Source organism: Lithobates pipiens, unplaced genomic scaffold (genome assembly GCF_037356315.1).
Source record: "Lithobates pipiens isolate NorthernLeopardFrog02 unplaced genomic scaffold, aLitPip1_a1.2 Scaffold_30, whole genome shotgun sequence".
Classification (NCBI taxonomy): Eukaryota; Metazoa; Chordata; class Amphibia; order Anura; family Ranidae; genus Lithobates; species Lithobates pipiens.
This window is the reverse complement of record NW_027507791.1, coordinates 78,968,599-78,989,266: the sequence shown is the minus strand read 5'-3', so window position 1 is coordinate 78,989,266 and position 20,668 is coordinate 78,968,599. Positions and strand designations below refer to the sequence as shown.

At 41.9% G+C, this 20,668-nt stretch overlaps 1 protein-coding gene across 2 annotated transcripts in view; it reads right to left on the bottom strand.

Moving 5' to 3' along the window:
• JAG2 (jagged canonical Notch ligand 2) overlaps positions 1–20,668 on the bottom strand; it is a 121,403-nt gene that overhangs the window by 62,218 nt on the left and 38,517 nt on the right. For both annotated transcript variants that reach the window (XM_077464485.1, XM_077464486.1), the window contains exon 3: positions 1,983–2,037. In XM_077464485.1, the coding sequence (XP_077320611.1) occupies positions 1,983–2,037 (55 nt within the window). The remainder of the gene's footprint in view (positions 1–1,982; positions 2,038–20,668) is intronic.

The following is a 20,668-nucleotide window of genomic DNA, read 5'->3' as shown; positions in this document are numbered from 1 at the left end:
CAGATGTGAGTCCCAGCGAACTTCGGTGACAACAAGAGATCCGTGACGGCATATGCCTTAATGCCTTCCAGTGATAGGCGGCTGTTATTACCGTATTAATATAATCCAGATTTGGTATTATCCTTATGGGATTGGTCTGGGTCATCTGAATACACTAGAAGCCTGATCTGATTATCTACATTTTAATTGATGTTTTTATGAATGGCTTTTCATGAACGGATACTAATAAATGTTACTATCGGGTGCCTTTACAAGTCCATATTTTCAGTACTTTCATAACAACCATGGCACATTGATATCACTGGTTCATTTTTAAGCTAGCATATGCAAAGTGCCAAATATTAATCAGTAAAACAGCTACATCTTCATCAGATCTAGGGCTGCAACTAAAGATTATTTTCATAATCGATTAGTTGGCCGATTTTTTTTTTTTTTGTGATTAATCAAAACAAAGTAATTTTGTTGCGATTTGCATTTTTACTTTTTTTTGGCCAATTTGTTGTTGGGCAGATTAAAAAAAACAAAATTGCTGCAAAAAATGCATTACATGCTTTTCTGCAGCTTCTCCATTGAAGTATATTGAGCCAAAAAAACAAAAAAAAAATAGCACCGTTTTGCATAAAAAAAAAACAAAAAAAAAAAACACCTCGTCTTTTCCAAATACGCAGCAGCTGAAAAAAATCATGGATGTGAACGTGTCCCATAGGAAACCATGTAAATGAACTGTAGTGTGTTTCTGCAAAAAGCACCAAAAAACAGAGGTGTGACCCAGGCCTAAGATGTTTAGTAACATAATGGGGTTAAACTAAAATTAGTACAAAAAGAGCAAATAATCGCCCTGTAAGGGGTTCATTTTTTACTATGGGACAGTGAAAGTAATATTTACAGTAGCAATTTGCTCTTTTTGTACTATAAAAGGGATAATTTAAGTTTTTTTCTAACCCAATTAGGTTACTGGCCGATTAATCGATTATGAAAATAGTAATTAATTTCATAATCTATTAGTCGTCGATTCATCTATATTTCAGCCCTAATCAGATCCAGTCAGCTTTTAAAAGGGGCTTTCTAAACTGTAGGCAATTTATGGGAACAAGTCAAAATCCATCCCATGGATGCAGTTAATATTTGAATTTTATGAAGAATGACCAAAGCAAGACACGAGCAGGTGCTGCATTCCCATGGGACGGAGAAGGTTTAGTTACACAGGCCAGGCAAAGTGGAATTTTCTCCAAATCTAAGCTCCATCACCCTAAATGCCTCGCAAACTGGGGACCACCGTGCCTCATTGGTCAAGAGACCTGTAATTGGCCCTTAAATGCCAAATCAGTGCTTTAATGAGAGATACTAAGCTTTAACGAGACCTTGTCACATCTATTGCAACTAAACACAAGATTGCAATCTGTATCAAAATCCTTCCATCGCTGCAGCAGGGAGCCCTTCTGTAATTTCTAATCAAAGACATCAGCCTGGCAATTCAGAAAACCAACATTTCCGGGGGTGTCAGATTGTGACTTATGCAGCTCCCCCATTGCTTACATAATCAGCGTTTCTGCTGAAAGTACGAACATTTCATAAGCTCAAACTGTAAGCTTCACAGTACACAAGGACAGTGGGCTTACTATACATCGGCTTTCAATACTGATCTTATGACATTTAAGTTCTTCCAGCAGAGAAACAGATGGCATAGGGGCTGCCAGCAGTACCAAAGGCTTGAAAGCCGACAATGCAGAACAGTATTTTGTTCTGAATTTCTGGGGAGATATCCTTATTCAGGTCTCAAAACTGCTGTAAGAAGCAGCCCTTCTACAAGTACACCTAACAGATGACCCTGATCGGTTTCGTTGTGAAGATGGGCTGAAGTGACAGGGTCTCTTGAAAGGTGAGAAGAATGAATGACGCAACCAAGTTTTTGCATGCCAACGTTCCTGACAAAAACAAATCATGAATATGAATTAGCTCACATGGTATAAGGATCTACTCACCCACTTTAGTGTCATTGTCCCAGTCCCAAGCCTCCAAAATTAATGTAAATGATCTCTGAAAAAAAAAGAAATCATATTACTAAACAAAGCCAAATAGAAATAAAAAAAACTATATTCAAACAATGAAATTTACATATATGTATAAGGCTCTATTTACACTGGACATCAAAGTTGCACGACAGCTCGTTCCCCATGTTATCCCAACGATAACCATATATATATATATATATATACGCCACTTAGTTGCAGCAACTTTAAAGTAGTTCTTGCAGCGACTTTCATGCAACTTCTGAGGGTTAACGTTGAAGTCTATTGCCCTCAAGCTGCATGAAAGTCGTACCTGAAAAACATACAATGCAACTTGTGTGCGACATTTGTCCGTTATCACTGGTCAAAGCCAAAGCTGTACTCCAAAGTTGGTGCAACTTTGGAGTCGTACAAGCGTGAACGGGGCCTAAATGATTCAAGGTTAGAACCGTACTTCAGGCAAACCACAAAATTAAAGAGAAAACCAAACAACAAAAAATAAACCAAACACCTGAGGAGGTTAATTCAAAACTCCAAAATACTTTACCAAAACAATAAATTCAATAAAAACGTTTTAAACAGATTTCCTAAATGAAACAAAACATTGCCGTTCGGCAAACTCAAATAGCACATACAATGAGAGAAGGTAAAGCAAGGTATTATGGGATTTTGAGCATTATTTTAACTTTTTTTGGTCAGCCTATACTTCTTTAAAAGCCAATGTTACCTTTTTAGACCATGGAACACACATGCATATTTAAGTTTAGGTGTAACATGGTGGAAAACCTCAGGCAGTGCACAGGGGTTTTTCTCCCTTGCACAGTTGTGTGGAGGAAGATCTTTGAATGAATTGCTATTCCCATGTGCGGCTGCGACTTGTAGTTCTTAATGGAACACAAGTGTGGTGATCGCTGCACTCAGACCATTGACATTTCCTTCACCTCTCTAACTTTGAAGTCCAAACCTTGGGTCAGTAAAGCAGCTGGTGGAAGACTTGCAATCCCATAAAAAAAAAAAACAAAAAAAAAAAAAAAAAACGCATTTTTTTTCTGCAATTGTTGGTAAAAAAAAATTCCCTGCAAAAGGTGAACTTATCCTTTTTAGCCAAATTCTAGAAGTTCTAGAATTCTAAAAGCAAAAGTCCCTCCTGTTATGGGATGATAGGTCTCCAAACTGTGTTCCTATCGTACGATACCATGCACACCTGGTTGAGACTATAAACAGTCATGTCAATACATCTTAAGCAGGCATGTGCCTATTGTCACCATCTGGTCCAGAGCATCAATGTCACCAGAGCTCAAGCAAATGCACATAAACAGCAAGTGACAGCACATGGACTATAGCCGACTGCTTCTTTCTAGTGACTGCACAGCAAAGAATTATTGGGATTCCTACAGCAAGATAGGAGCAACTATATTATAAAGTAATACCTGAAGCACAAGATAATAAAAATGGCTTCAGCCAAGGCCAATTCAAAGGTTTATCAAGACAGAACAAAATCAATACACGACACATCCATTAGGTTGCTAAGAGCTTTTATATAAGGGTTATAACTCAAATGGTGACAACTACCAGATCTAAACTGTCTAGCTCAGAGATTTACAAATCCTGGATGGTTTCCATGTCATCCTGAGGAGTATTCAGTGATATAATGCTAGATTGCAAGCAAATGGGGCATTTCAAAAAGGCAGCAGCTGTTTATGGGATCATACATTGGAAACAAAGGGCTATAAATGTCCATCCATTGGGCTATGACTGTATAGTAGCATCTAAATCATAGCGAAATTCATTACATCTTGCATGGCGCCATAAAATAACAGCCCCAAGGTAGCACCAATAAATTACACCCACACAGTGCTTTTTCGAAATCACTACACGATTCACTATAAATCCAGTATGGACAGCTTCACTATAGAAAACTATACCTCACGAGCAACCTAAATTCCTCTTGGACAGATGATGTCAATAACGGCAACAAAGTAACAATCGTAGAGGGAAAATAAGGGTAACACATTGGTGTCAGACAGCAATGTTGATGACATGACTTATCGAGAGCCCAGACAGTCAAGTGAAACTGTGCCAACTGGGCAAACACTGCTGGAAACAAAATGCCAGGTGCTCCAAGCAGTGGTCTTCAACCCTGTCCTCAGGGCCCACTAAAAGGCCACGTTTGGAAGACAAGTGAAATACATCACATGTGATATCATTTGCTGCTCAGTGATTGCAGTATTCTAGTCTGCATCCCCCAAGGTAATACATAAAATCTGGCCTGTTAGTGGGTCCCGAGGACAGCCATGATGACCAATGAAAGTGCTACAATGACCATCAGATTACAAAAGGTGACTGAATAGTTACTGCTGTCAGAGGTAACACTGTCTAGCCAGCAAAAACATTTAACACGTTTTCAAACTTGTTCTAGCTCAGTAAATCAGACTGAGGATGGATGGTAGGACTGCCAGGGAACTCACAGGTTCATCAGAAGGGGAGCTTTTAATAGCAGCTTCCACTATCTCACCTTGGCAGATTAACTTTAGGTAGATTCATATATTTCAAGACAAATTCCAGGCTGTTTAAATTTGAAGTCCATGCAAAATCTAAAATAACTGCATTTATGGACACCAGAGATCCAACACTAATCTCTATCGGTGTAAAGAAAGAAAAAAAAAAAAAAACAACAAGTATACATACCTTTTTGGAAGCCAATGTGTCCCGCTCCAACCAGATCCCATGTGGAGCTGTCAGCCACGGTTTCACCCCACTCTTTTCCTAACCTTAAGAAGATCCAGAAGAAGTGCTCCAGTGTGTTTTTGATGCGTTTTATAGCGTTCCAGTGCAGGAAAAATGCAACATGTTCTACTTTTGTTTCTGGAACTGGAACGCACTGGAACTGCAAGTACTGGTGTGAACTATGCCATTGGAAATCATATACCCTACTTTCCATTTTTTTTTTTCCCCACTGCATCAACAAACGCACTGGACTGCATGTAGTGTTAACTGGTCTTAAACTAAAAAGTCCCTACCTGTTCTATAAAGTGCAGGATAAGGACAAGGAAAGAGCACAGGTCACCGCCTGGCAGGGATGGTGTATGCCATGTCCAAGTAGGGGCTGGATGGGACAGAGCCACCCTGGCCAGCTCGGGTACCTGGTGTCTGTGCAGCAGGCACTGCCTTACCCAACTCACCTGGTGAGCAGAGAGTGCCTGGAGCGAAGCTGCAGCCTGGGATTTGAGGGGGGGGGGTCAGGAGCAGGCAGGAAAGAGGGGGGCCGAGTTGCTGCACCATTGGCACCACTCTACACTTAAGTATGGAGGCCAACCGGAACAAGCAATGGCTGTGGAGGTCACTGGAGACAACATCCCCAGAAATGTTTATTTCAGCATGAACTTTCCAAGCACTGAAGGGGAGTTCAGCCAGTGGGAAGGGTAGGTCTTCATTTATATTCTGCAGCGATACTAAATCCCATCCCTTCTCATATATGTGAATTGGATGCAATTTGAACACATCTGATTCGCATTACAAGCGAACCTGCAGCCTTTTCAATGGAGCTGGTTCACATATGTGCGTGCCGACCACAATGTGTTTTTAATAAGAGCCTGGCAGGGATTTTAGCAATTTCCATTGTCATACACTTTTACAATTTGCACCTGAACTGCTAAACAAATTCACACCCGAGGGGGCCGACAACCAGCTGTTAAAACCAGACCACACAGGTCACTAAAAATTTGCTACGAGTAAGCGCTAGGCTCAGCGTGAAACGCGTCAGAAATTTTTGTCTTTTTCTCCTTTTGTTGTTATTTGTGTGATGTGAGGTTATTTTAGTTTGAAGAAATAAAAGGAATTTTTTACTTTTCATCTGATCTGGAGTGCGGCTGTCCAGAGTTTTGTTCATTCAACTAAAAATAGGTATCGGTAATTGGTATCGGTGAGTACTTGAGAAAAAGTACTCGGTCTACAAAAAAAAAAAAAAAAACCTGGTATATGCATCCTTAATATTCTGTACTCCCCTTACTCAAGGAACCCCTTCCTCCAGGGGTTTGTAGGAGTTCCTTGAGCGGTTAAGCAGAGTTTAAGGTCCAGCATTTCTTAGCAAAGCCAGCAGCCTGACACCAAATATCTTTTTAGCTGTCTTTAAGGGTGGCATTCTGAGCACCACTTTAAGTGGGACATTCTTCCCATTGACCACCAATATAAGGAGCATTGTTCCTATTGAGCCCCGATTTGGTTTTAGTAAGGGTTCCTCGAGGCATGAAAATTACATTTTTGAGGTTCCTCTAGGGTTAAAAGGTTGACAAAGCCTACTTTAATACATAAAACTCCAGGTAGGATCACACATTTCAAAATTTGAAAGTAAAAAAATAAAAAATAACCCTACACAGTGCAACCATTCAAAACATGTTCCCTATAAAAAACATTTCACATTTCCATTTAACAAGCACGTCTTTAGTCTGTTTTTAAAGTGCATGTAAATCCCAACAACTTCTCTTATTTGCTTCCTTCTGGCCTGTTAAATATAAAACCGATAACAGCACAATGCTTCCAAAGGTATCAGTGCAAAAAATTGCAGCAATTCACAACTGTTCTGTGCCGGAGACCATTTAGCCCTCATGGTTCTCGTCTTTGACTACAATTCAATTAGTACCATCATTGTAAATAAGGATGACAGTGGGAGTGGATGAGTAGTTTATAAAAAATGGGCAGGGCTGACAATCCGTCCACAATAAGAAATCAAGTGTTGAGGGCATTTCTGGCAGCTCAACAGGCATGTTTCTACACTTGCAGGATCTTTAACCATTTCATGCCTACGCTATAGCCGAAAGACAGCTACAGCACAGCTCCTGTTCTAGGACGGCATCCTTCCAGAACCACCCCCCCCCCCCCCCATCGCACGCACCTCTGGGGAGCACATCTGGCACGCTCGGTGATTGCTGTAAAGGGCCAATCACAGTGGCCCTTTACTATGTAATCAGCTGTGTCCAATCACAAGTGATGACATGTAAAGAAACTTGCCAGTTAGCAGCATTTCCTTTCACGCTGTTAGACCCCATTCACACTTGAGCGTTTTGTAGCTTTAAGCCTGAAGCTACCAAGCGCTAGAGGGGAAAAAAAATCTTATTCTCAATGGAGATGGTTCACATCTCCACTCCATGTCGCCTGAAGCCGGACGCCTGATGCTCAAACAAGTTCCGGACCCTTTTTTGTCGCTCAAATTGAGCAGATTTGGGCGTTTTTCTTCTTTTAACATTGGTGACCTTTTGCCCGGCACAAAATCGCGGTAAATTTGCGCAATTTTCTGCTTGAAAACGCTATGCTCAGGTGTGAATGCAGCCTTAGAGTGAGGACAGCTGGTAAGTGCCAAGTGTCATGGGGGAAATATTTACACAGATCAGTGTCAGTGCACATTTTATTTGCCAAATTTTATAAACAGAAAAATGTGAATGCAAATAAAAATTTTAGAAAACAAATAAAAGGCCCAGTGGTGAATACCACCAAAAGAAAGCCCTCATAAAAATAATACAAATTTCATATATGGGTATAGTGCCACATGACCGCGCAATTGTCAAAATGTGAAAGCTTTGAAAGCTGAAAATTGGCTGGGCAGGAAGGGGGGTGAAAGTGCCCAGAATTGACGTGGTTAAAAGTAATAAAATATGGACAAAAGTGCATGTACGGCACAAGTTTTTTTTTTCCTTGACATATGCTTTATGTAGGTCTCATGGGACAGCACTAGGTGTCTTCAGGATTGGCCCAGTGTTATTACATATGGCCAAAAGCAGACTGGAGCCTGAATGGACATAGGGAGCTGTGACTCGCTGTCACTTGACAGGAGGAAGGGGTCAGGATCACAGAAGAGGGACTCGAGAAGAGGAGGATCGGGGCTGCTCTGTGCAAGAGATAGAGACGATAGGAGGAGAGAGCAAGCCAGAGATAATAGAGGAGAAAAAAAAAAAAAGTGAATATATACACACACTAATTATATATACATAAACACACATACGCAAAGAAGAAAAAAAAGAATTTTTTTTACGGAAATATACTTTTACATAGGGCTGTATAGCAGATCTAGGAAAAACTGCTGCTAACAGCTGGCAAGAGTAAAGGTGTGGATAATACCAACTGTAATCCCTTTCAAGAATAAACTTGACTAATGTTACTACTGGCTAAATAAGTATAGTTGTAGTCCACATGCAGACATGCTGGCTAGAAGCAATAACCAAGCTAGTAATTTTGCTTTGATTTAATTTGCACCTATGTCAACTGCAACATCCGACCACAAGGGAAGAAAGGCAGTGGGAAAATGATCAGGTCATAATAAATCTTTTCACTGTATATACACTTTATAAATACCTTTTTTTTTTTTTTTTTGTATAAGCGACTTCTGTTCCCAGCTGCATAAGGGGCTTCAAGAGTGTAATCACTTGAGGGCAGGCAAGCTGTTCTTCCAGCACAGCTAGAAAACTGGCCATGCTGGGATGGATGTGCTCTCATGTGTAGTGTGGTCAGTTTGAGAAAGGAAAGTGGGGGGCCTGACTAGATCACAAGGTATTTCACACAAAGGCAGAAATACAAAGAACAGGATTCCTTAACACTAGTACTTGGTACAACAGACACGACATTCTTTAACCACTTAAGGACTGTCCACCTCAAATACTGCAGCAGGGCAGCCCTATTGCACAAAACGACATAACTGTATGTAGTTTCGGCCACGAGACACTGAGGGCATGCGCTGCAGGGCCGCAATGTCCGCTGCTCACCCACGATCACTCCTCAGAGGCAGAACGGGGATCTGACAATGTAAACAAAGCAGATCCATGTTTTGACAGGGAAGTACAGAGAGATAGTCTTTTCCTAGTGATCAGGAACAGCGATCACTCTGTACTCCCTGTCAGTCCACTCCCCCCACAGCTAGAAACAGCTTCCTAGGACACATTTAACCCCTTGATTTCACCCTAGTCTTAACCCCTTCGCTGCCAGTGTCATTTATACAGGTTACGAGTGTATATTTTTAGCACTAATCACCAATGTCACAAAAAAATAAAAAATAAAAAAGCACCCGATCTGTCCATTGCAATCCCGCTAAAAATCGTTGATCACCGCCATTACTAGTAAAAAATAAATAAAAATGCCATAAATCTATCCCCCATTTTGTAGACTATATTTTGCGCAAACCAATATAAGCTTATTGCGTTTTTTTTTTTTACCAAAAATAAGAGAATACACATTGGCCTAAACTGATGAATACATTTGTTTTTTTACATTTCATTGGATATGCTTTAGGGATCGACCGATTAGCGGCGGCTGATTTACTTTTTTTTTTTTAGAACTATCGGTCAAAAAAAAAAAAAAACGGTAGATATTACCGATATTGCTACAAGGGGTTTTACCCCGGTACTGTTTTTTTTTTTTTAGAGCGGACGGTCAGCCTGCCTTATTGTAATAACTGATGCGGCTCAGCAGTCGCTCGGCTGTTATTACAAGCAGCGGGAGGGACTTCTACCGCCCCAAAGATCCTCCCACAAGAGCACCGCTCCAGTATGAAAGCACTCAGGCTTTCACACTGGAGTGACAGGAGAGGCGCTTTAAGGTGCTTTGTAGATGCTATTTTTAGCGCTAAAACGCCTGTAAAGTGCCACAGTGTGAACGTGGCCTAATTGCTACCACTCACCTGACAGAACATGAACCAAGCAGAAGGCCTACCACGTCAATTAAACTTAGTTCAGCCATTATCTAAGCGCAACTCCTTTTCTTCAAGTTTCCTAAAACCGTTTTGTATGCCACCATTTAGTTTATACTAAACAGAACAGATCTTCCTTGCAAACTAGGGATGAACATACAGTAAATAGTTCTCAAAGGTAAAATACTTTGAGGATTTTTGGAAAGGCAGTGGTTTGAGCCATTTAAATGCACAAGTCCTGAGTCCAAGTATATTAACCACTTAAGGACCACTCCTATTTTTCAAACTTGTTTACAAGTTAAAATCAGAATTATTGCTCTCACCAACGATCGCGGCGATACCTCACATGTGGTTTTAACAACGTTTACATATTCGGGCACGACCTGCATACGAGTTTGTTTTCTGCATGCAAGCAGGGAGCACTTTAAGTTTTGATTTTACTTTTTTTTTTTTTTTTTATTTTTTTTTAAAACATTGTCCCAAAAAAATAAAACATTTTTGGACCACTTTTTTTCCTATTACAAGGAATATAAACATCCCTTGTAATAGAAAAAAAGCATGACAGGACCTCGTTAATGTGAGCACTGGGGTCAAAGAGACCTCAGATCTCATATTTACAGTTAAATGCAATAAAAATAAACACTTTAATTGAGAAAAAAAGTCCCTTTAAGGCCGTTGGGCAGAAGTGACGTTTGACGTCCATCATTGAGGTGAGTGGGGGCCATCATTCCCTCACTCGACTGCATGCATTTTAGGGGAAAGGATCGGATCGTCTCCACCGCTACCAACGGCTCCGGTAAGCGGCGGAGATGACCGGGACGCGGCAGGAGGGTGGGCACCTCTCCCACTACTGGTAAAAGTGATCTCGCGGCAAATCCAGCGCAGAGACCACTTTTATCCGAAAGCGGACTGCCCGCTGTTTTTATTGTGTGGGGGATTGTGCGACATCATATCTCCGCCTTTTCTGGTCCTAAGCCACTCCCACAGACCAGTGGTTTTAGGGGTACTGAGACAAGCTTAGGGAGCATTTTTTATAAAGGTACACAGCTGTATGTTTGTTTACATTAAAATGAATTCAATTTATGGCAAACAGTATTTTTTTTATTTAGGTTTACATCCACTTTAAAATTAGACCTATAGGCATTTTTTTTTTACATTTTAGATGAGTAAGGGAGGGTCATTTCAGCATCTGTGTCTGATTGGGGAGATTTCCCTTTACTTCCTGTCCCATAACCAAATAGGAAGTGAGGAAATACCTCCAAAATGAAAGTGAATTCCTTGGGGACCTGCAGGTCACCAGAACTAGTATCACATTGGAAAATTTCCTTGTATTACAGCCCAAAATTTGGGATTTTCTTTTACCTTCACTTTAAATAAGGCCCCTTTCACACTGAGCCGCTGGGGGCGTCGGCAGCAAAGCGGTGCTATTTTTAGTGCCGCTTTACTGACATTTTAGCGGCGCTGGCGGGGTGGTTGTAACCCCCGGCTAGCGGTCAAAAAGGGGTTAAATCTGCGCTGCCTGATTTCAATGGGGAGCAGCGGTGGAGGAGCGGCAAGTTCACCGCTCCAAAGAAGCTGCTGGCAGGACATTGTGACGGCCTGCCAGTGCACCGCTCCAGTGTGAAAGCCCTCGGGCTTTTATAATGGAGTAAGAGCTGCGTTTTTCAGGCACTATACAGGCGATATTTTTAGCGCTGTAGCGCCTGGAAAACACTGGCAGCGTGAAAGGGGCCTAATGGTAAACCTGCCAAAAATGGAAAGGGTGAATCTCCTCTATGGGAGAACAGATCAAAACAACTGACTGGTATTCTAACCCCTCTCCCAATCGAATCCCTCTACCCAAAACGTAAAAAAAGCTTTTCCTTTAACCAGCCATAGACAGTTCAAATCTTGGCCAGTTCAGTGGGGACCGACCAAGAACGGAGCCATGTACGGGTAGGCTGACTGTACCCAAGTTGATTGATTAACTTGGGTACAAGTGTGTTGGATTTTTTCATGTGATTATAGCAGCTAGCAATAATCACTGTTCTCCCAGCCAGACTGTATAACGGCTGATAAGAAAAGGTATTTAGTAGTTTATAGTTACTAAAAACTATTGTATTTCCATGTTCTGTGTAACATGGGAGACAGCACTCCAAGGGTTGAATGATCATGTAAGTCTAGGGGAACGTGCTTTTGCTTTCCCGAACCTCCTCTTCACCTGGCTCCTCCTAACTACAAGACTGGCGGTTCTCGCACCCTCTTCTCCCCTTTGTCTGTAGCCCTACATTGAAAGTGGGGATACTGAGGGAACATAAAGGAGTAAAGAAGAGCTCTGCCAGTTGGGGAAGCGAGGGTTCCCTAGACCTAGACCTAAGCTAACAACATTTATCCTTTGTATTGTGGGGGCAGCTACACTGAAAGGGCCTGCTTTGCTCTAAGGGCAGCCTGGCGCAAACAGACTCCGCTGTCTGTTTAGACCCAGCTACCACCGATCAGGTCCACCCAAATGGAGGACGCAGCCCTCCATTTTTTTTTACTGGGCCTAATCAGACCCATTGGTAGGAATTTACACCCACCAGTCCATTGGAATACAGGGGCCTTTCAATCAGGTCTGCATGAAAAACTGACAGGCGGACCCAATCTGATCATTAGTGTGAAAGGACCTAGAAAGTGTCTGAAATGGGATAAATGTTACCCCGGTTACAGAATTTTGTAAGGGCAGCACAGTGGTGTAGTGGGTAGCACTTTCACCTAGCAGCAATAGGGTTGCTGGTTCAAATCCCGACCATGACACTATCTGCCTGGAGTTTGCATGTTCTCCCTGTACCTGCGTGGGTTTCCTCTGAGTACTCCGGTTTCCTCCCACACTCCAAAGACATGCTGGTAGGTTAATTAGAACCTGTGCAAAAAAAAAATTGGCCATAATATGTGTATGTGTATGTCAATGTTGTAAGTGTGTCGGGACTCTACAGGTTAAAGGACCGCATAAATAGCTGCAGATGGACACCGGTGGCAAGAAAAGCACCCTGAGGCGATTCAGTTCGTATAGGTAGCGCTATACAAGTCATTCATTCATTTGTGTGCCAAGTTCAGTCTTCTAATTCACTTGTGCCAAATGATGTTGATACTCTCTGCTAAGACACAGTTCTTTGAACCATCAGGAAGCGAGGGGCACACAAAAAAAGGAAATACATTTTTATCATACTCAAGATCAGTGGTGGTCAGTTTGGTAGATTATGGGAACCTCAATCTGCAACTACGATGGCAAAGTACATTGTAAGAAATTGCAAACGTGCTACAGGTATGGCTGGGAGGCAAAAAATACACTTCAAGAGTCAGGTAACAGTTACAGACTGGGGGACGGGTTACACAAGACTGCCAAAAATCAATGATATCACAGCCCCTTCAGCTGGCTGCCAGGTTCGCAGGACCACACATTATGAATGTTCCACCAGGAAGCAGAGCTTTTGCACTTTACTTCTTGCAGCAAGAAACATGTTTGCAAAGTGCAATCGCTTAATCTGACATTTACAAACTAATGTGAATGGGTCAGAACTACTACTCCTCCTCAGGTTTAAATAAGAGATAGCCCCTTCCGCCACAACACAAAGGTGCTCTATTGAAGAGCTGTGACTGTGGAGGTCATTGGATAAAAACTGTTTGAGATTTGATCTTTGTGACATGGTGCATTATCCTGCTGGAAGGAGCCATCAGAAGATGGGTAAACTGTAGTCATAAAGAGATGGACAAGGTCAGTAACAATACTCAGGTAAGCCGTGGCGTTTAAACGATGCTCAATTGGTAAATAAGGGGCCCAAAGCGTGCCAAGAAAATATCCCCCACACCATTACACCATCACCAGCCTGAACCATTGATACAAGGCAGGATGGATCCATGCTCTCATGTTTACGCCAAATTCTGATACTACTTTTTGAAAGTTACAGCTGAAATCAAGAGTTATCAGCTCAGGCAATGTTTTTCCAATCCATCATTGTACAATTTTGGTGAGCCTGTGTGAATTGTAGCCTTAGTTTTCCATTTAGCTGACAGGAGTGACACCAAGTGTGGTCTTCTGCTGCTGAAGCCCATCTGCTTCAAGATGCGATGCATTGTGCATTCAGAGATGGTACGCAACATAACTTGGTTGTAACGAGTGGTTATTTGCGTTACCGTTGCCTTTATCTTTTTTCGGGCCATTCTCTCAACCCTAGAGATGCTCATGTGCGAAAATCCCAGTAGATCAGCAGTTTTTGAAATACTCAGACCAGCTTGTCCAGCACCAACAACCACATTACATTCAAAGTCACAAGAAGTATGGCAATACGTTTTTTTTCCCCATATTCATACTTACCTAGGTGGTATTCATTAAAGAGAACACCAACTGGTAAAGTTAGCACTTTTTTGTACAATGTGAAAGCTTTTATATTGCGAGAATCGTGAGATAATTGTGATCTTTTTATTCCAAGCAAAAAAAATTGTGATTCTCATTTTGGCCAGAATCGTGCAGATCTACCGATTAGCAATTTGTGGTACTAAGCAATCGAACACCTGTAACTAATAAAGGGGTCGGTGTGTGTATATATATGTGTCTTTTTTATCTTTCCATGTATCTTCTGCCCTTGTGGTTTTAACGTCGGATAGTAAAACTTTCTCTGCCAGTAAATACCTTATACAGCCCACTTCATTTGTCTGCTAAAAAGTCTAGGCTTACGACTCCATGCACAGCTGTTACTCTGGTGAGAGTTTGCCAGGAAGGGAAGGGGGACGAGGCATAAGAGGGCCAATGAAAGCTGCAGATCTGGAGGTGTGCTTCTGTAAATCCAGGAAGTGAACAGGCAGCAGCTTTAGCTGCCTGCAGTTAAAATGGATGCAGCCAGACTCAGTGGAGGGAGACTTCTGCAGCATATTTGGCAAGTACAGAGTCACAGTATATATAAAATATGCAAAGTGGTTGGGGGAAGCTTCAGAATGGCAAAGATGTTATTACAAATTATGTGAGCAGACTGCAGTTCCTCCTGGAACTGCCAACAAATAAAAAAACAAACAAAAAAACGCAAGCCTCCTTTTGACAGTAAGGTTTCCTGACTGTCAGGCTGATCTTTTGGGTTCAGGGCTGCCCTGAGCTTCTGACCTAACAAGGAATTTAGATAGCAATTTACAGAAGGCTTGTTCCAGGTCTTCAATTAAAAAAAAATCCTTGAGCTAGACATGGCCAGGCATCTTGTATTTTCACAAGGACGTGAGCAAAGGCAGCCTCATACTTCATTCCAAATTCCCTTTAATCATTTGCCTCGTCATGGGGACCCAATAAATAATCGTGTTTTTTTAAACATTGCTTAATAGTTCTTCTATAAGATTGCCTCAAAAAGGAAAATCATGTTTACCAGAGCACTTAAAATGACGTTACTATAGACACCACTACTGTCATTGTGAGAATTTTTACTCTTGTCGCTTATCCGGCGCCCATGGGAAACGCACAACAATATCCTGTAAAATGACAAGCATTGCTTTATAGCCTGCAAGGAAGTGGCATTGGCGTATGTGGGGAGAATAAAAGGCACGGCAGAACAGAGCTCCGTCTCAAGGTTAAATTGTCATTCGTACCGGTATGCGTTTCCTCGCTCTAGTTTCTAACAGCTTGCAGTCTCCAGTGTAGTTGGATCCCACCAGTATCGGGTGACACTGCTTATTCCTGGCAACCTTTAGAAGAAAACGACGCTTTCATGTCATACATTTCACAGGGGCCCTTTGATTGCTTGGTTTCAAAATCTTTATCTATTAACACATCCCAAAAAAAAAAAAAAAAAAGAAAGAAAAAGAAAGGGGGTGGTGGAATATGGAGGTCCGCAAGATGATCCGGTCCATTAAAATAGAGTTAATGTGTAATGAGCAATTAATGAGATGTTCATGCGGTGCTGTACAAAGTCACTGAGGAGGGTGTACTACAACTGGGGTCCATGACCTGCATCATGCCAAGCCTTCAGAGATGCAGCCCCGTCTCCCATACATGTTAGTGCAGGACAACCCCCCCCCCCCCCCCCCCCCATCACAATCCTACATCCCCAGCAGTCAAGCTGCACATCAGAGCCTGTAACAAGCGGAATGCCAATAACACCAGCAATATGTTAAAATGCGGATGCTTATTGCACCTAATCAATATGAATCCTTCCAACTACAGCGAGTTGAAATCGGATTGACCTTTATTACTAAATCCGGATGCAACCTTAGTAACGCTGACCTAAAGTGATTGCATTAGGATAAAAAGAACCTTCTGCCTTTACATTCTATGCATTAAAGCAGAGTTCCACCTTTTTTTTTTTTTAAAGAGTCATAAGCTACAAACTTTTAAAATATGGATATTTACCTGTCCAGGGCACCCACAATGTCAGCACCCGAAGCCAACCTGTCCCTCGATTCTCGGATGGAGGCAAGGGAATCGGGAAGATTCACGCTGCACGACCCCACTGGTACTTGCCGTCTTCTGGGACCTGTGTGCTCCTAGAAGACAGCGGGGTGGGGTGGAGAAGGCACCGGAAGTGGTGTAGATACCCACGGGTGGCTCAGCTATGTCCGGAAGTGGGAGCAAAACACTATTTGCTCCTCCCTCCCCCTGAAAGGTGCCAAATGTAACCCGGGGGGGGAGGGTGATTGCGAAAAGCAGCAGAAGTTCCATCTTTGGGTGGAACTCCGCTTTAAGATTAAAAAAAAAAAACCTGTGTGCAGCATCCCCCAATACTTAACTGAGCCCCATCCAGCGATGTCCACGAGTGCCTTGGCCGTCCCCCCTGATTGGCTGAGACAGCAGTGGTGCCAGTGTCTCCCGTTGGTATCAAACTCAGTTAGCCAATCAGAAGGGGACGAACACTGCAGCTATGTGTCTGAATGGAGCTGTGACTCGGCTCGGGTGCTCCCATGGCAAGCTGCTTGTTGTGGAAACTCAACAGGTTGGAGGGGCCAGGAGCTCCAGCTCCACTGTACAGAGCAGGAAAGTATTTTTTTTCTATAAAATAAACGCATGCTTGCTATACTCACTGTGGAACCCAAGAGGCAACTCCTCCTGCTCTTAGTTACATAGTTGGTAAGGTTGAAAAAAAAAAAAAGACAGTTGCCCATTCAGTTAAACCTGTGTAGGTGTGTATCAGTGTCTAAGGAAATTTCCCATATCCCTGTATGTTGTGTCCTTAAAGCATTTGTATACCTGCACATAGGGGAAAAAAAAAATTAAAATAAAAACCCTGTAAGGCAAAGGCCTAATGAGCTAGCATGCACTGCATACAAGCTCATTATGAAATAAATACTTTAGAACGAGGTCTCCGCAGAGGAAGCTGACATTTTGCCCTCTGTTTCTTCCAGGTTCGCAACGCCGGCGCTGTGAGTGGCCGGACCCATGATGACATCACTCCTGTGCGCAGGAGTATTCTTTCCGGCAAGGTGAGGCAACGTCTGCCGCACCTTCACAGCACATGTGCCGCTGACATCAGCGGCTGCATGCAAAGTGATCAGTTTAGGAGATATTTTACCTACAGGTAAGCCTTATTATAGGCTTACGTGTAGATAAAAAAAATGTAATAAAAAAATAAAAAATAAATAAAAAAAAAGGTATACAACCTCTAAGGATGTACGTCTAAGTCTTTTAAAAAATATCCATCCTCCCCGCAGCCACCACCAATTGTGGAAGAGTTCCACATCCTTATTGCCCTAACAGTGAAGAACCCCCTACGCAGTATAAGGCTATGTCCCCAATCCATCTCCTGATAAAACAGAGGCTAGGGGACAGGCTGCACATGCTCAGTTTGGAGTTTATTGCGAGTTTTTTTCCTCCTCTTGGGAGGGTGAATGTAATCGGCACAGGGCCAATCAGCTCCTCCTACAAGACTGTTATATATTGCTGATGAGAAAACGTATTTAGCAGTTTACTAAATCAATTGCATTTCAATGTTCTGTGTACTATGGGAGACCAGATATTAGTGAATGCAGGGTCCTGGGCAGGGGCGGACTGACAACTCATGGGGCCCCTGGGCAATAGGAAATTTTGGGGCCCCCAGGCAATCAGACATTATGGGGCCACACAGTATACACACACACAGCATACAATCACACATGTTTCTATTGGCTGAGAAGGTAATGGAGGTGGGGCAGCTATAATCTCAGGATTTTTAGACCAAAAGGATGCCGGTAAGGGACATTTCAGAGAGTATGTAAATTTTTTTTTTTTTTTTTTTTTTTTTTTTTTTTTTTTTTTACACATACTATCCCTGGTTTTACTGAGGCTGGCAACCCTGATGGGGTTGCCTAGTGGCACAGGGCCCTCGGGCATTGCCCGAGTGGCCAAATGTTCAGCCCGTCCCTGGTCCTGGGTTTAGTATCACTTTAAAATATAACTTATGCTGGCCATACAGTTAGAAAATCATTCAAAAAAGCAATCATTCTACTTGTGACAGTAGTGGGATCATTTTGATTATTAAAATGCAAAGTTTTATTGCAATTTATTATTATTATTTTTTTTAAATATCGGAATTTTTTTTAACCAGGATTTTTAAAAAAAGTTCTACAAAATCGATAGCGCATGTGCGTGTTAAAACGTAACCCCAGATTGTGTATTCAATGAAAAATGTACCGTTTATGTTATCGATCCAGAATATGTTGATAATTAGGCCACATATTGATACAATTATGTTATTGCATGCAAGGTCAACAGATCTTTAGTGATCTGACAGTTTTTTCAAAAGATTTTCTGTATGGCCAGCATTAGGGAAATGTATTTTTTTTTACATTTTAGAGTGGAGAGGGATTAGAACACTGGTATTGAGATTCCCCCTCTCTACTTGCCCTGGTGACCATAATCACAAAATAAAAGCAAACTCCAAATGGTGAGCGGTCACCTGAGCAGCAATAGACTACCAGAGATTTCCCTCACTTTGGAAAGATTTCCTCTCCTTTCCTGTTCTTCCTATGTAATAAAACGTGAATAAAATCCACCCAGTGGGACAGCAAAACAAAAAACAAACATACAACAGAGGTTATAACCCTCTGTTCTATCCAAAATAAAAAGATTTGCATTTAGTTCTACTTTAAGATTCTGAGCCTTTTACCTGCAACAAACATGCAAGTCAAAACTTCTGATCTGCATGTCAGTAGCTCAGAAGCATTGAAGTGGTTGTAAAGCCTCGCATATACCCAGTGTAGTGACTGGCCTCAGGTAATACAGGCATGAACACAAGTTATATTCATTTATCTGCAGCCCCCTCCCCGCTACATCTATTGAGGCTTGGCTCACACCTGTGAGTGGCTGCTGGTATTTGCAGCGATTTCTGCAATCACTACCACCCCAGTGAAAACTAGCGGGGCTGCTATTCATTCTGAATGGCACCCCCCACATATGTAAAATCACAGCGAGCATGCAGGAATCACAGGGAAATTGCATGATCAAAATACTTATGCGCTTTCCCTTCAGGCCGCATTTTGAAAAAAGGTGCATACACGTTCTGTGGCAAACACAGGCACGGCAGCCCTTTAAAATAAATGGGCAGAATTTATACAGCTTTTCAGAGCTTTCAGAGGCAGGGAGGGGTATCTGATGCTGCACACTGCACAGGTAGGACAGCTGAGTGTAATTTGAGACCTGAGCAACAAAGGACAGTGTTAGAACTATTGAAAAAGCACATACATGAAGCTGGGCATTCCTAGAAAGATCAATAAAGCCTTTTTGCATTTAATCTACAAGTTTTATAACACTTCAATGGCACATATACCAGCCCAAAAGAGAATAAGGTTTGTTAGATTTTACATCAACTTTAAAGGGCCTAAGTTGATGGGCTTTTATTTACGTCAGAACGTATTCTGCATACAAGTCTATGACCTTGTTTACTTTTGCAGCATTGGGGTTGAGCCATGTTTTTTGCTGGCTTCAACCACTCCCCCTTTAAAATTGATAAGGCAGCGGATGGTGGTGCACACATGCCATGGCTGCAATGCTTTGTATCGCAGCAAAAGCGATTCCTCCTTGCCATTGGCAGCAGTAAAAACATGACTCATTCACCCAAACTGGTGGCAAGGGGGTGGCAATGCCTCCTCACTGCCCCTCAAACACCCTCTGAGAAGCGATCCAAAAAGCACTCTTTAGAGGACACCACTAGTGTAAAATGAGCCTTTAGGGACTTCAAAAGCACTGAAGAAGGTGAACTGCAGGACAACTGCACCTGCAATTAAGAGATGCACCAAAAATGATATCTGTATTTTGCTGTTAAGGGAAAGAGGTGCTGATAATTGCACCGAAAACACAAACGATTTTGCTATGCTTATGGTGTGCTTTTCATAGGTCATGCGTCTAAAACTGCATAAAAAATAAATAAATGTAACACCGGTGTCCACACAGAGTTAGGTGACGGTCCATACATATTTGGACACAGGTACAAAAGTTTTCCAGGTATTTACTGAAACATATTCAAGCTATAGTTATATAATGGATATTGAGTGAAAGTGCACTCTCAGGATTAAATTGATGGTATGTACATCCAAATCGGAGGAAGGATTTAGGAATTACAGCTCTTAATAGCCCCCCTCCTTTTTCAAAGGGACCAAAAGTAATTTGACAATCAAAAGTGGTTTCATGGCCAGGTGTGGACTACTCCATTATTTCTTCATCAATTAAGCAGGTTAAAAAAGGTCTGGAGTTTATTCTAAAGCCCCATACACGGTTAGATATTCTGCAGATTTTTGTCTTCAGATTTACCAAAACCATTTAAAATTAGGTCAAACCTTAAGCGTTCCAATTTGTATGCAATCAGGCAGGCCCTTGCACTACATGGTTTTGGTAAATCTGAAGACAAAAATCTGCAGAAAATCTAATAATGTGTATGGGGTCTAAGCGTGGTATTTGCATTTGGAATCTATTGCAGTGAACTTACACCATGCGTTCAAAAGGAGCTGTTCATGCAAGTGAAACAGGCCAATGTAAGGCTTCAAAAACTAAACAAATCCATCAGAGATATAGCAGCAACATTAG